This window comes from Danio aesculapii, chromosome 16, assembly GCF_903798145.1.
Source record: "Danio aesculapii chromosome 16, fDanAes4.1, whole genome shotgun sequence".
Lineage (NCBI taxonomy): Eukaryota > Metazoa > Chordata > Actinopteri > Cypriniformes > Danionidae > Danio > Danio aesculapii.
In genome coordinates, this window is record NC_079450.1 from 9,059,658 (window position 1) to 9,072,559 (window position 12,902).

Sequence of the window (12,902 nt, forward strand, 5' to 3'; positions counted from 1 at the left end):
ATCTATCTATCTATCTATCTATAAACTGTTTTTATCTATCTATCTATCTATCTATCTATCTATCTATCTATCTATCTATCTATCTATCTATCTATCTATCTATCTATCTATCTATCTATCTATCTATCTATCTATCTATCTATCTATCTATCTATCTATCTATCTATCTATCTTTAAACTGTTTTTATCTATCTATCTATCTATCTATCTATCTATCTATCTATCTATCTATCTATCTATCTATCTATCTATCTATCTATCTATCTATCTATCTATCTATCTATCTATCTATCTATCTATCTATCTATCTATCAACTGTTTTTATCTATCTATCTATCTATCTATCTATCTATCTATCTATCTATCTATCTATCTATCTATCTATCTATCTATCTATCTATCTATCTATCTATCTATCTATCTATCTATCTATCTATAAACTGTTTTTATCTATCTATCTATCTATCTATCTATCTATCTATCTATCTATCTATCTATCTATCTATCTATCTATCTATCTATCTATCTATCTATCTATCTATCTATCTATCTATCTATCTATCTATCCATTCTTTTTTTAAACTATAACCAAGGCTTTGTCAAGCCAGCCTCAAAGTTTGTCTCGACGAACTTTAATAATCTAGTTATTATGGTGGCTTGAAAAGCCAGCATACTGTTATCTATCTTAAACTTATTATTATTCTTCTTCTTCTTCTTCTGAGACTAATTTCTAAGTGTATCTCCTCCTAGGCCTTTCAAGCTACATACTTCAAACTTTCGTCAAACCTTCGAACTGGTCTGACTCGAGTTGCTATATCTTTTCTAACTGATCCGACTTTGGGTTTTCCGAAAAACGACCCAGAAAAATCCCAAAAGTCCCATTGACTTAACATTGGGTCAAACTTTGTGAGCTCATAACTCTGCATCAGACTGTCCTACAGACTTCTAACTGGACTCATTTAACTCAGTCTAGCCAGCAGCCAATAACTGATGACTTTTTAACTTACTAGCCACTCCCTAGCAACCACTTACAGCACCCTAGCAACTGTCCCATAGACTTCCATTGTAAAAGACTCCTATTTACTTAACATTGGATCAACCTTTGTGAGCTCATAACTCTGCATCAGACTGTCCTACAGACTAGAGTCTGGCCTCATTCAACTCAGTCTAGCCAGCAGCCAATCACTGATTACCTTTAAACTTACTAGCCACTCCCTAGCAACCAATTTCAGCACCCTAGCAACTGTCCCAGAGACTGTGACTAGCTATTCTAACACACGCTAACAGTTTTAACATCCTACTGACATGCTAATCTTGCTAGAAAGGTGCTAGCAACACGATAGTGACATGCTAGTCATGCTAGTAACATGCTAATTCATGCTAGAATCATGCTAGTAACATGCTAATTCATGCTAGAATCATGCTAATAACATGCTAATTCATGCTAATAACTTGCTAATTCATGCTAGAAACATGCTAATTCATGCTAGAATCATGCTAATAACATGCTAATTCATGCTAGAAACATGCTAGTAACATGCTAATTCATGCTAGAATCATGCTAGTAACATGCTAATTCATGCTAGAAACATGCTAGTAACATGCTAATTCATGCTAGAATAATGCTAGTAACATGCTAATTCATGCTAGAATCATGCTAATAACATGCTAATTCATGCTAGAAACATGCTAGTAACATGCTAATTCATGCTAGAATCATGTTAGTTACATGCTAATCCATGCTAGAATCATGCTAGTAACATGCTAATTCATGCTAGAATCATGCTAGTTACATGCTAATCCATGCTAGAATCATGCTAGTAACATGCTAATTCATGCTAAAATCATGCTAGTAACATGCTAATTCATGCTAGAATCATGCTAGTAACATGCTAATTCATGCTAGAATCATGCTAATAACATGCTAATTCATGCTAGAATCATGCTAGTAACATGTTAATTCATGCTAGAATCATGCTAGTAACATGCTAATTCATGCTAGAATCATGCTAGTAACATGCTAATTCATGCTAGAATCATGCTAATAACATGCTAATTCATGCTAGAATCATGCTAGTACCATGCTAATTCATGCTAGAATCATGCTAGTAACATGTTAATTCATGCTAGAAACATGCTAGTAACATGCTAATTCATGCTAGAATCATGCTAGTAACATGCTAATTCATGCTAGAATCATGCTAATAACATGCTAATTCATGCTAGAAACATGCTAGTAACATGCTAATTCATGCTAGAATCATGCTAGTAACATGCTAATTCATGCTAGAAACATGCTAGTAACATGCTAACTCATGCTAGAAACATGCTAGTAACATGCTAATTCATGCTAGAATCATGCTAATTCATGCTAGAAACATGCTAGTAACATGCTAATTCATGCTAGAATCATGCTAGTTACTTGCTAATTTATGTTAGAATCATGCTAGTTACTTGCTAATTCATGCTAGTAACATGCTAATTCAGACTCGGCTTTTCAAGCCACCATAAAGTTTGTCCTCAAACTTTAATATCTAGTTCTTCTTCTTCTTCTTCTTCTTCTTCTGAGACTAATTTCTAAGTGTATCTCCTCCTAGGCCTTTCAAGCTACATACTTCAAACTTTCGTCAAACCTTCGAACTGGTCTGACTCGGGTTGCTATATCTTTTCTAACTGATCCGACCTTGGGTTTTCTGAAAAACGACCCAGAAAAATCCCAAAAGTCCCATTGACTTAACATTGGGTCAAACTTTGTGAGCTCATAACTCTGCATCAGACTGTCCTACAGACTTCTAACTGGACTCATGTAACTCAGTCTAGCCAGCAGCCAATAACTGATGACTTTTTAACTTACTAGCCACTCCCTAGCAACCATTTACAGCACCCTAGCAACTGTCCCATAGACTTCCATTGTAAAAGACTCCCATTGACTTAACATTGGATCAACCTTTGTGAGCTCATAACTCTGCATCAGACTGTCCTACAGACTAGAGTCTGGCCTCATTCAACTCAGTCTAGCCAGCAGCCAATCACTGATTACCTTTAAACTTACCAGCCACTCCCTAGCAACCAATTTCAGCACCCTAGCAACTGTCCCAGAGACTGTGACTAGCTATTCTAACACACGCTAACAGTTTTAACATCCTACTGACATGCTAATCTTGCTAGAAAGGTGCTAGCAACACGATAGTGACATGCTAGTCATGCTAGTAACATGCTAATTCATGCTAGAATCATGCTAACAACATGCTAATTCCTGCTAGAAACAAGCTGATTCATGCTAGAATCATGCTAGTAACATGCTAGTTACATGCTAATTAATGCTAGAATCATGCTAGTTACATGCTAATTCATGCTAGAAACATGCTAATTCATGCTAGAATCATGCTAACAACATGCTAATTCATGCTAGAAACATGCTAGTAACATGCTAATTCATGCTAGAAAAATGCTAGTAACATGCTAATCCATGCTAGAATCATGCTAGTAACATGCTAATCCATGCTAGAATCATGCTAGTAACATGCTAATTCATGCTAGAATCATGCTAGTAACATGCTAATTCATGCTAGAATCATGCTAGTAACATGCTAATTCATGCTAGAATCATGCTAGTAACATGCTAATTCATGCTAGAAACATGCTAGTAACATGCTAATTCATGCTAGAATCATGCTAGTAACATGCTAATTCATGCTAGAATCATGCTAATAACATGCTAATTCATGGTAGAAACATGCTAATTCATGCTAGAATCATACTAATAACATGCTAATTCATGCTAGAAACATGCTAGTAACATGCTAATTCATGCTAGAAACATGCTAGTAACATGTTAATTCATGCTAGAAACATGCTAGTAACATGCTAATTCATGCTAGAATCATGCTAATAACATGCTAATTCATGCTAGAAACATGCTAGTAACATGCTAATTCATGCTAGAATCATGCTAGTTACATGCTAATCCATGCTAGAATCATGCTAGTAACATGCTAATTAATGCTAGAATCATGCTAGTAACATGCTAGAATCATGCTAATAACATGCTAATTCATGCTAGAATCATGCTAGTAACATGCTAATTCATGCTAGAAACATGCTAGTAACATGCTAATTCATGCTAGAATCATGCTAGTAACATGCTAATTCATGCTAGAATCATGCTAATAACATGCTAATTCATGCTAGAAACATGCTAGTAACATGCTAATTCATGCTAGAAACATGCTAGTAACATGCTAATTCATGCTAGAAACATGCTAGTAACATGCTAATTCATGCTAGAAGCATGCTAATAACATGCTAATTCATGCTAGAATCATGCTAGTAACATGCTAATTCATGCTAGAAACATGCTAGTAACATGCTAAATCATGCTGGAATCATGCTAGTAACATGCTAATTCATGCTAGAATCATGCTAATAACATGCTAATTCATGCTAGAAACATGCTAATTCATGCTAGAATCATGCTAATAACATGCTAAATCATGCTAGAAACATGCTAGTAACATGCTAATTCATGCTAGAAACATGCTAGTAACATGCTAATTCATGCTATAATCATGCTAGTTACATGCTAATTCATGCTAGAATCATGCTAATTCATGCTAGAATCATGCTAGTTACATGCTAATTCATGCTCGAATCATGTTAATTCATGGTAGAATCATGCTAGTTACATGCTAATTTATGTCACAATCATGCTAGTTACTTGCTAATTCATGCTAGTAACATGTTAATTCATGCTAGAAACAAGCTAGTAACATGCTAATTAATGCTAGAATCATGCTAATTGATGTTAGCAACTGCCTAGCAACCACTCAGAATACTTTAGCAACTGCCTAGCAACAACCTAGAAACATGCTAACATATATGTATTTATCTATGACGACTGTTTCAAACTTCATAAAAACTGCTTCAGTTATTTACACTTTAAAACGACTTCAAACTTTTAGACTCGGCTTTTCAAGCCACCATAAAGTTTGTCCTCAAACTTTAATATCTAGTTGGATTTGCTCTTCAATATTTGGACTCTCAGTAGTGATTATTAAACCACACTGAACTGAGCTAAACTGAACTGAACTTAAACACTACAAACTGAACTACACTGTTCCTATTTACTATGACCTTTTATGTGAAGCTGCTTTGACACAATCTACATTGTAAAAGCGCTATACAAATAAAGGTGAATTGAATTAAATTGAATGTGACTCTTTGACCAAAAATATGTGGCTCTCCAGCTGTCTTCCTTCAATAATATTTTAAAACTGTTAAAAAAAAAATCTGTTTCCTATTGAAAATACAATTACAATTACCTTTTTACTGATTTTTTTACAGCAAAATGAATAAGAATAAGAATAAAAGGACATTTCAACTTGAATCGCGACACCTAATGGCTCTTTAAAAAAATGCATTTGCCAAAAAAATTAGAAATGGCTCTATGCTGAAAAAAGGTTCCAGACCCCTGCACTAAGCACTTTCTGTTTGATTTCTAAACTTCTACTGTTTGTCATTTGACCAAAAACAGCCTTTAACTATAATCATGTACATTTTTCAAAATCCACAGTTGGAAAAAATCCTGCATTAGAGGGAAAGACCCAGCTGGACATGTGATTTCTCTTCTAATTCACTTGTTTTGTTTTTCTCTCTCCACCTAATAGCTGTTCAGTGTGGGAATCCTGGGACTCCGGCTAATGGACGTGTGTCTCATGTTTCTGGCACCACCTTCTCCCACTCCATCATCTACTCATGTGTGGAGGGATATCGGCTCTCCGGTTCACCCACCCGACAGTGCCTGGCCAACGGGACCTGGTCTGGAGGAGAGCCAAACTGCACCTGTAAGTACAGTTCACAAAACACAACAGAGTGAACAGGGTTAAAATAAATAATGAACAGCCATCGTCATACTTCCCTTGTCGATTGATTACATTAATAATTGCAAACTTTTTTGCATTACTAAAATGTTATGTTTAAATATGCAAATGAGGCATTATTGTAATTCATAACACCTAGTGCTTTATATCATTGAAATCCTTGGCTCAAGCCCTACAAGGAACATGATTCCAAAAGTATTTATTTAGCACAGTGTTTTGTACGTCTTTCCTCAGCAGAAATTTTGAACTTTATATTTACATTTAGTCATTTAGAAGACACTTTTGTCCAAAACGACAGCTGAGGAGGCATTCAGCAAGTCAGTAGGAGAGAACTTTAACCAAGGTGTAACACGGGGAGTGACACAGACAACTGAAGTTTGGATCCACTTGCAGGTTTAATCAAAGTCAGGCAAGCAATGGTCAACACAGGTGCAAACAGATGTATAAAGGCAGTCCAGAATCGTAGTCAAAGGTATCAGGCGAGAGGTCAGAAGGCAGGTGGCAGACAGGGAGAACTAGGTAAACAAGACAAGGGTCAAAACACAGGAAAACAAGACTAGGAGAACGCGTTGAAATGTCACTTTACAGATAACAAGACTCGCCAGTGTGAATGAGTGTGTGTGCTGCTTAAATGGTGTTTGTAATCAGTCTTTGACGATCCTCAGGTGGTGTGAGTGTAATCAGTAGAGACTTGGAGCAGGTGTGAGTGTGTGTGTGGCATGACTGAATATGTAGTCCATTTACAAGCAGATTTGTAGTTCTTATGTGCAAACCAGCGATCTAGGAAGTTACGATCACTGGTGACCGTGACACTAGGGAGTGCATATAGTATAACAATTCTAAAGAAGCATGACAGTGCTTAACTACTTTAACTAATTGTTTCCACTACAAATGTCAAAATATTACAAAATTAAGTTTTTCTATGTCGATTGGCTTGAAATTGGTTTACTAAAGAATAAAAACTACATTTTTGCAAAAACACCTGTTCACCTGACATTGCTTGAACGCAGCAATTGCTGCTTGCAGCTATATTTCAATTTATGTCTGCCAATTTCAATCATGATATACATTTTTTATTTCACCTTTTCTAAAAATGAGAATCTCTCACTTGAGCAGGTCTTAATTAAAACCAAATGTTTTATTCATACCTCTGTTTTGGAGGGTTTTTTTTTTTACATACAAATATGTTCACACATCTGTTGCCTAATTATATATTTTATTTTAACAAAAACATTTATTTGTTTCTTACCTTTTGCAGTGTTTTCACAATTTAGCAGAGATAAAAAAGGATTCACAAACCCCCCCCTGTAAAAATATTTGACTTTAAAAAAAAAATTAAAAAGATCCTTTTGAACCTGACTTCTGATTTTTGTATGCAAATAAACACATTTAATTAATAATACCTTATTTGCCTAATTATATACATTTTATTCTACCACAAAATATGAACATGTACATTTATATCTGACTGTTTATAGTATTTTCTAAATTATGGAGTAAAAAATGACATCCCAAAATCCCTTCTGTTAAAATGTAAAAAAATTAAACTAAAATTGTAACCTGACTTTAGATTAATGTACTAGAAATGTTAAACAATGCCTTATTTACATATTTTAAACATTACAACTAAATATGAACAGTTGAGAGCAAAATAATAAGCCCTTATTATTAGTCTAATAATAATTAGTTTTTTTTTTTTCTTTTTCAAATATTTCTTAAGCAATGTTTAACAGAGCAAGAATTTTTTCACAGTATTTCCTATAATATTTTTTCTACTGTAGAAAGTCTCTTGTTTTATTTCTGCTAGGATAAAAGCAGTTTTTATTTTTTAAGAATCTTTTTAAGGTCAGTGTTATTAGCCCCCTTAAGCAATATATTTTATTCGATTGTTTACAGAACAAACCACTGTTATGCAATGATTTGCCTAATTACTCCAACTTGCCTAATTAACCAAATTAACCATTTAAATGTCACTTTAAGCTGTATAGAAGTGTCTTGAAAAATATCTAGTCAAATATTATTTACTGTCATCATGGCACAGATCAAATAAATCAGTTATTAGAGATGAGTTATTAAAACTATTATGTTTAGAAATGTGATGAAAAAATCTTCTCTTCGTTAAACAGAAATTGGGGACAAAAATATACAGGGGGGCTAATAATTCAGGACAGCTAATAATTTTGACTTTAACTATATACAACTTAGTTTTAACTCTAATGTAATCAATCTTCAAATATATATATATATATATATATATATATATATATATATGAGATATATATGACAACCCCTTGCCCTAACGTGTATCCTCCCCATCCCCGACATGTGTTTCTCTCTATATGTTGGCATCTGTACAGCATTCGTCTTTCCAAAATAACAAGACGCCCATTCCTAATTAGCCAACCCATCTTACCATGCGTTTGTTGTTGCGCTGTTCACCTCGTGAGTAAATCTCATTAATGCAGCCAGATTTATTACTGCCGCTGTATAAGTAATAGCAGGATGAAATGACGGGCAGAATCAATCTGGGCCTGACGTATAATGCGAGATTGATGTTGGAGTAGTCTGAAAATAATGAGCGGAGGTTTTCACATGACATTACTCAATGCTTCGACGTGCTGCTCTTTGTTGACACGACAAGATAAACTGTGGATGTTAAAGGTGAAGTCAATTCAGAATAACACGATTGATGAATGCTGTCAGACACGCCCTTTTGCCTGACATTGATTGGTCAAAAAAATAAGCACCGCCCCCCATTGAACTGCATTTACATCCACTTTAGCGTTCGATTTTGGTCAGATCAATGGCAGCCGTTGTCTATTTTTGAAATGCCACGTGACTGAGGACATCATATCAGTCTAGGTAATGCTAATTCAGGCTAATAGATCTGGATGTGAAAGCACATTTGCGGTCTTATTGTGCATTATTCATCATGTTAAATAGTTTCTTGGGGATTTGTGAATTTGCGAGAAAGTCTATGAAATCAAAACCTGATTAAAGTGTTTATAAAGAATTAAAGCCACAGTTTTGAGAAGAAAAATATAGTAAGCTCAAATTGGAAAATATTCGCTCAAAATGGCAAGGAATTAGGCATGCCTGTAAACCTGCAAATGTCAGAAATAAATGAGCTTTTTAGAAAGTCAGAATTGCGCTAAAGCTGAAATTGTGAGGGGAAGTCAAAATTGTGAGATTAAATATCAGAATTGCTATAGAAATAAAGCCTGAATTGTGAGGGAAAAGTCAAAATTGTGAATTTTAAAAATGAAAATGTCTGAATTGTGAGATGATAAACTCCAAGTAAATGGAAAAATAGCAAAAAATAAAGACAGAATTGTCTGAAGTCTGTATATGCATAAAATAAAGTTGAAATTGTAGAAATAATAAAAATAAAAAAATAAAAATAAAAAAAGAGTATAAACTCAATATACATTTAGAAATGTGAGATAAAGCAGTATTTTCATTAAATAAAATAAAATAAAAATGAAATCAAATTAATTTAAATTGAACTGTAAAATAAAAATAATACTACTAATAATAAATAAAATAAATAAATAAAATTAAATTGAAAAAAAAGTCAAAATTTGCAATAATTAAATATTTCTTAAATTTCTGGTGAAAAACAAGCCTTTGTGGTGGTATGTGGCCTTGCTGAATAAGTCTTATTTTTGTAAAATAAAATTTTAATGAAATGTCAAAAAGATAATAATAATAATAAAATAAAATAAGGACTAAGTCAAAGAAAATGAATGAATGAATGAACTAATTACAAGAAAAAAACTCAATTTAAACTCAATATACATTTAACAATGTGAGATAAAGCAATATTTTCATCAAATCAAATCAAAATTTAAAACAAAATGTTATCGAAAATAAATTTTCATTGTGTTATGTGGCCTTATATATATATTCTAGCAATAGTTTGCTCAAATTAAATTGAACTGTGAAATAAAAAATAATACTACTAATAATAAATAAAATATACATTTTTATTTGATTAAATGAAATTAAAAAAGTAAAAATTTGCAATTATTATGTTTTTTTAATTTTCTGGTGAAAACAAGCTTTTGTTGTGTTATGTGACCTTTGCTGAATAAGTCGTATTTTCCTAAAATAAAATAAAATTTAAATGAAATGTCAAACAAAATAAATTTAAAAATAAATAAAATTGAATAAAATTTTTAAATGTCAAAATTCACAGTCATTATATATCTTATTCTCTGGTGGTGACACAGTGGTTCAGTGGTCAGCACTGTCGCCTCACAGCAAGAAGATCGCTAGTTTGAGTCCCAGCTGGGTCAGTTGGCATTTCTGTTTGCATGTTTGCATCCCTGTGTTGGCGTGTGTTTCCTCCGGGTGCTCCGGTTTCCCCAACAGTCCAAAGACATGTGGAATATGTGAATTGAATAAGCTAAATTGTCCGTAGTGTGTGTTTGTGATCGTAAGGGAAAAAGTTGAAATTGTGAGTTTTAAAAATTGCAAGATGTTGTGAGATTAAAAAGTCTTAATTGTGAGATGATAAACTCCAAGTAAATGCCAGTAATAAAGACAGAATTGCAGAAAATAAAGTCAGAATCGTAAGGAAGGAAGAATACATAGATATGCACAAAATAAAGTTGAAAACGTAGGAATAATTGAAAAAAAAAACACATTTAAAAATGTGAGAAATTTAACTTTAGAATTGTGTATTCAGAATATTATGTTTCTTTATTTTCTGATGAAAACGAGCATTCATGGTGAAATGTGACCTTGCTGAATAAAAGTCAGATTTTAATAAAATAAAATAAAATAACATTTTTAAAACAATATATATTTCATATATTTCTTTATCCTCTGGTGAAAACAAACTTTCAATGTGTAATGTGGCCTTGAATGTGGCCTTTCTTTAAATAAAATTTAAATTCAATTCAATTCAATTAAAATTGCCGGCTCATACCACTGTGGCGACCGCTGAAATATATGGAGGGCGAAACCTGCAAAACAATAAATAAATAAATAAATAAATACGCAAATATATAAATAAATTAAAAAATCCATAATTTCCTTCATAAATAAAACAATAAATAAATAAATATGCAAATACATAAAGAAATGTATATAAAAATCCACAAATTCCTGCATAAATAAATATATAGATAATTAAAAACAAAGAAGCTGTCTGTCAGTCATCAGAAGCCAGTTAAAAACGATCGAATGCAAAGTTTTTCTAATGATCAACCAATGATGGCATAAAGACTGCCTTCTTTGTAAGTGAAGTCAGAATTATTAGCCCCCATCAGATTTTTTTTTCTTTTTTAAAATATTTTCCAAATGATGTTTAACAGAGCAAGGAAATTTTCACAGTATTTCTGATAATATTTTTTCTTCTGAAGAAAGTTTTATTTGTTTTATTTTGGCTAGAATAAAAGCAGTTTTTTATTTCTTAAACATCATTTTAAGGTCAAAATTATTAGCCCTTTAAGCTATATATGTTTTCGATAGTCTACAGAACAAACCATCATTATACAATAACTTGCCTAATTACCCTATATATATATATATATATATATATATATATATATATATATATATATATAATATACAGAATATATATTTTCTGGTGAAAACAAGCTTTCATGGTGAAACATGGCCTTACTAATATTTTCCTAACATAAAAAAATTCAATTAAACATGAATAAGGCATAAACTCAGGACAGGTTTAATTCCAAGTTTTAATACTTAGTAAGAGTACGAGTGATAGTAATCAATAAACTGATTGTATTCTATACTATATTACAATATTTATGGTATTATGAATGCAATAAACACAAGCTGCTTGACTGAGTCACACCAATAATGCTTTGACAGTCTAAATGTTGTTTATATTGTTCTGAAATGTGATTTTTCATCTGTAGCGTCTAACCCCCGAGGCTTGACCATTAAACTATAAATGCGAGAGGCAGAGCTGTAACTGGAGCAACACTTTTAGTTTTCATTCCCTTGCAGACCATAAACATAAAAAACAGTTTAATGATGCTGTGTGTTTAGGCTACTTGTAGAAAGCCACTTGAATAATAGTGTCAGTGTTTCCAGATGTATATGTTCATAATGCGTTGTCATTCCTATTCTCAAAAGGGGATCCGCATTTTATTTTATTTTATTTTATTTTATTTTATTTTATTTTATTTTATTTTATTTTATTTTATTTTATTTTATTTTATTTTATTTTATTTTATTTTTTAATTTAAATTTAATTTTATTTTATTTGCTTATAATCTGGATTTTATTATTTTTAATGTATTATATTTACTTGTTAATTTAAATTTAATTTTATTTTATTTTATTATATTACATTTAATTAAATTTTTTTATTTAATTTTATTTAATTTTATTTTTAATTTATTTGCTTTATTTTATTTTGCTATTTTATTTAATTTTAATTATTTTATTTTTAATTTTACTTTATTTTGCTCTGTTGTATTGTATTTTGTTTTATTTTATTTTACTTTATGTACTTTTTTTATTGTATGCGCACATTCACAAAATATTAACATCAAAACATATAAAATGTGTTACAGAGAGTGTACAGTCTTGAAAATGGAAAGTAACAAAGGAATTAATATAAAAAAACATAAATAGGTAAAAAAAAAAAGTACAATACACCATTTTAGAGCAGTCTTTAAGTGTAGGTTATAACAAAGATTGTAAATGAATGACAAGGATCCTGTGTTAATTTAGGAATTTTATGAACTTTTAATTGAATTTTTATTTTATTTTAGTATTTACGTTTTATTTCATTTATTTTTTTTATTCATTTTGCTTTATTTTATTTTGCTATTTTAGTTTATTTTATTTATTTTATTTTTTATTATTTTATTTTGCTCTATTGTATTGGATTTTGTTTTGTTATATTTTATGAACTTTTTAGTTTAGTTGTATGTTTATTTTTTATTTTATTTTTATTAGAATTTATTGTATGTACTTTTTATTTAATTTAATTTATTATTTTTTTTTATTTCATTTATTGTTGGATTTTATTGTATTGTA

The 12,902-nt window shown here is 31.4% G+C and overlaps 1 protein-coding gene across 1 annotated transcript in view; it reads left to right on the forward strand.

The window, feature by feature from the left end:
* csmd3a (CUB and Sushi multiple domains 3a) overlaps positions 1 to 12,902 on the forward strand; it is a 685,206-nt gene that overhangs the window by 575,058 nt on the left and 97,246 nt on the right. Inside the window, exon 58 of the mRNA XM_056474744.1 lies at positions 5,667 to 5,843. Coding sequence (XP_056330719.1) covers positions 5,667 to 5,843 — 177 coding nt within the window. The remainder of the gene's footprint in view (positions 1 to 5,666; positions 5,844 to 12,902) is intronic.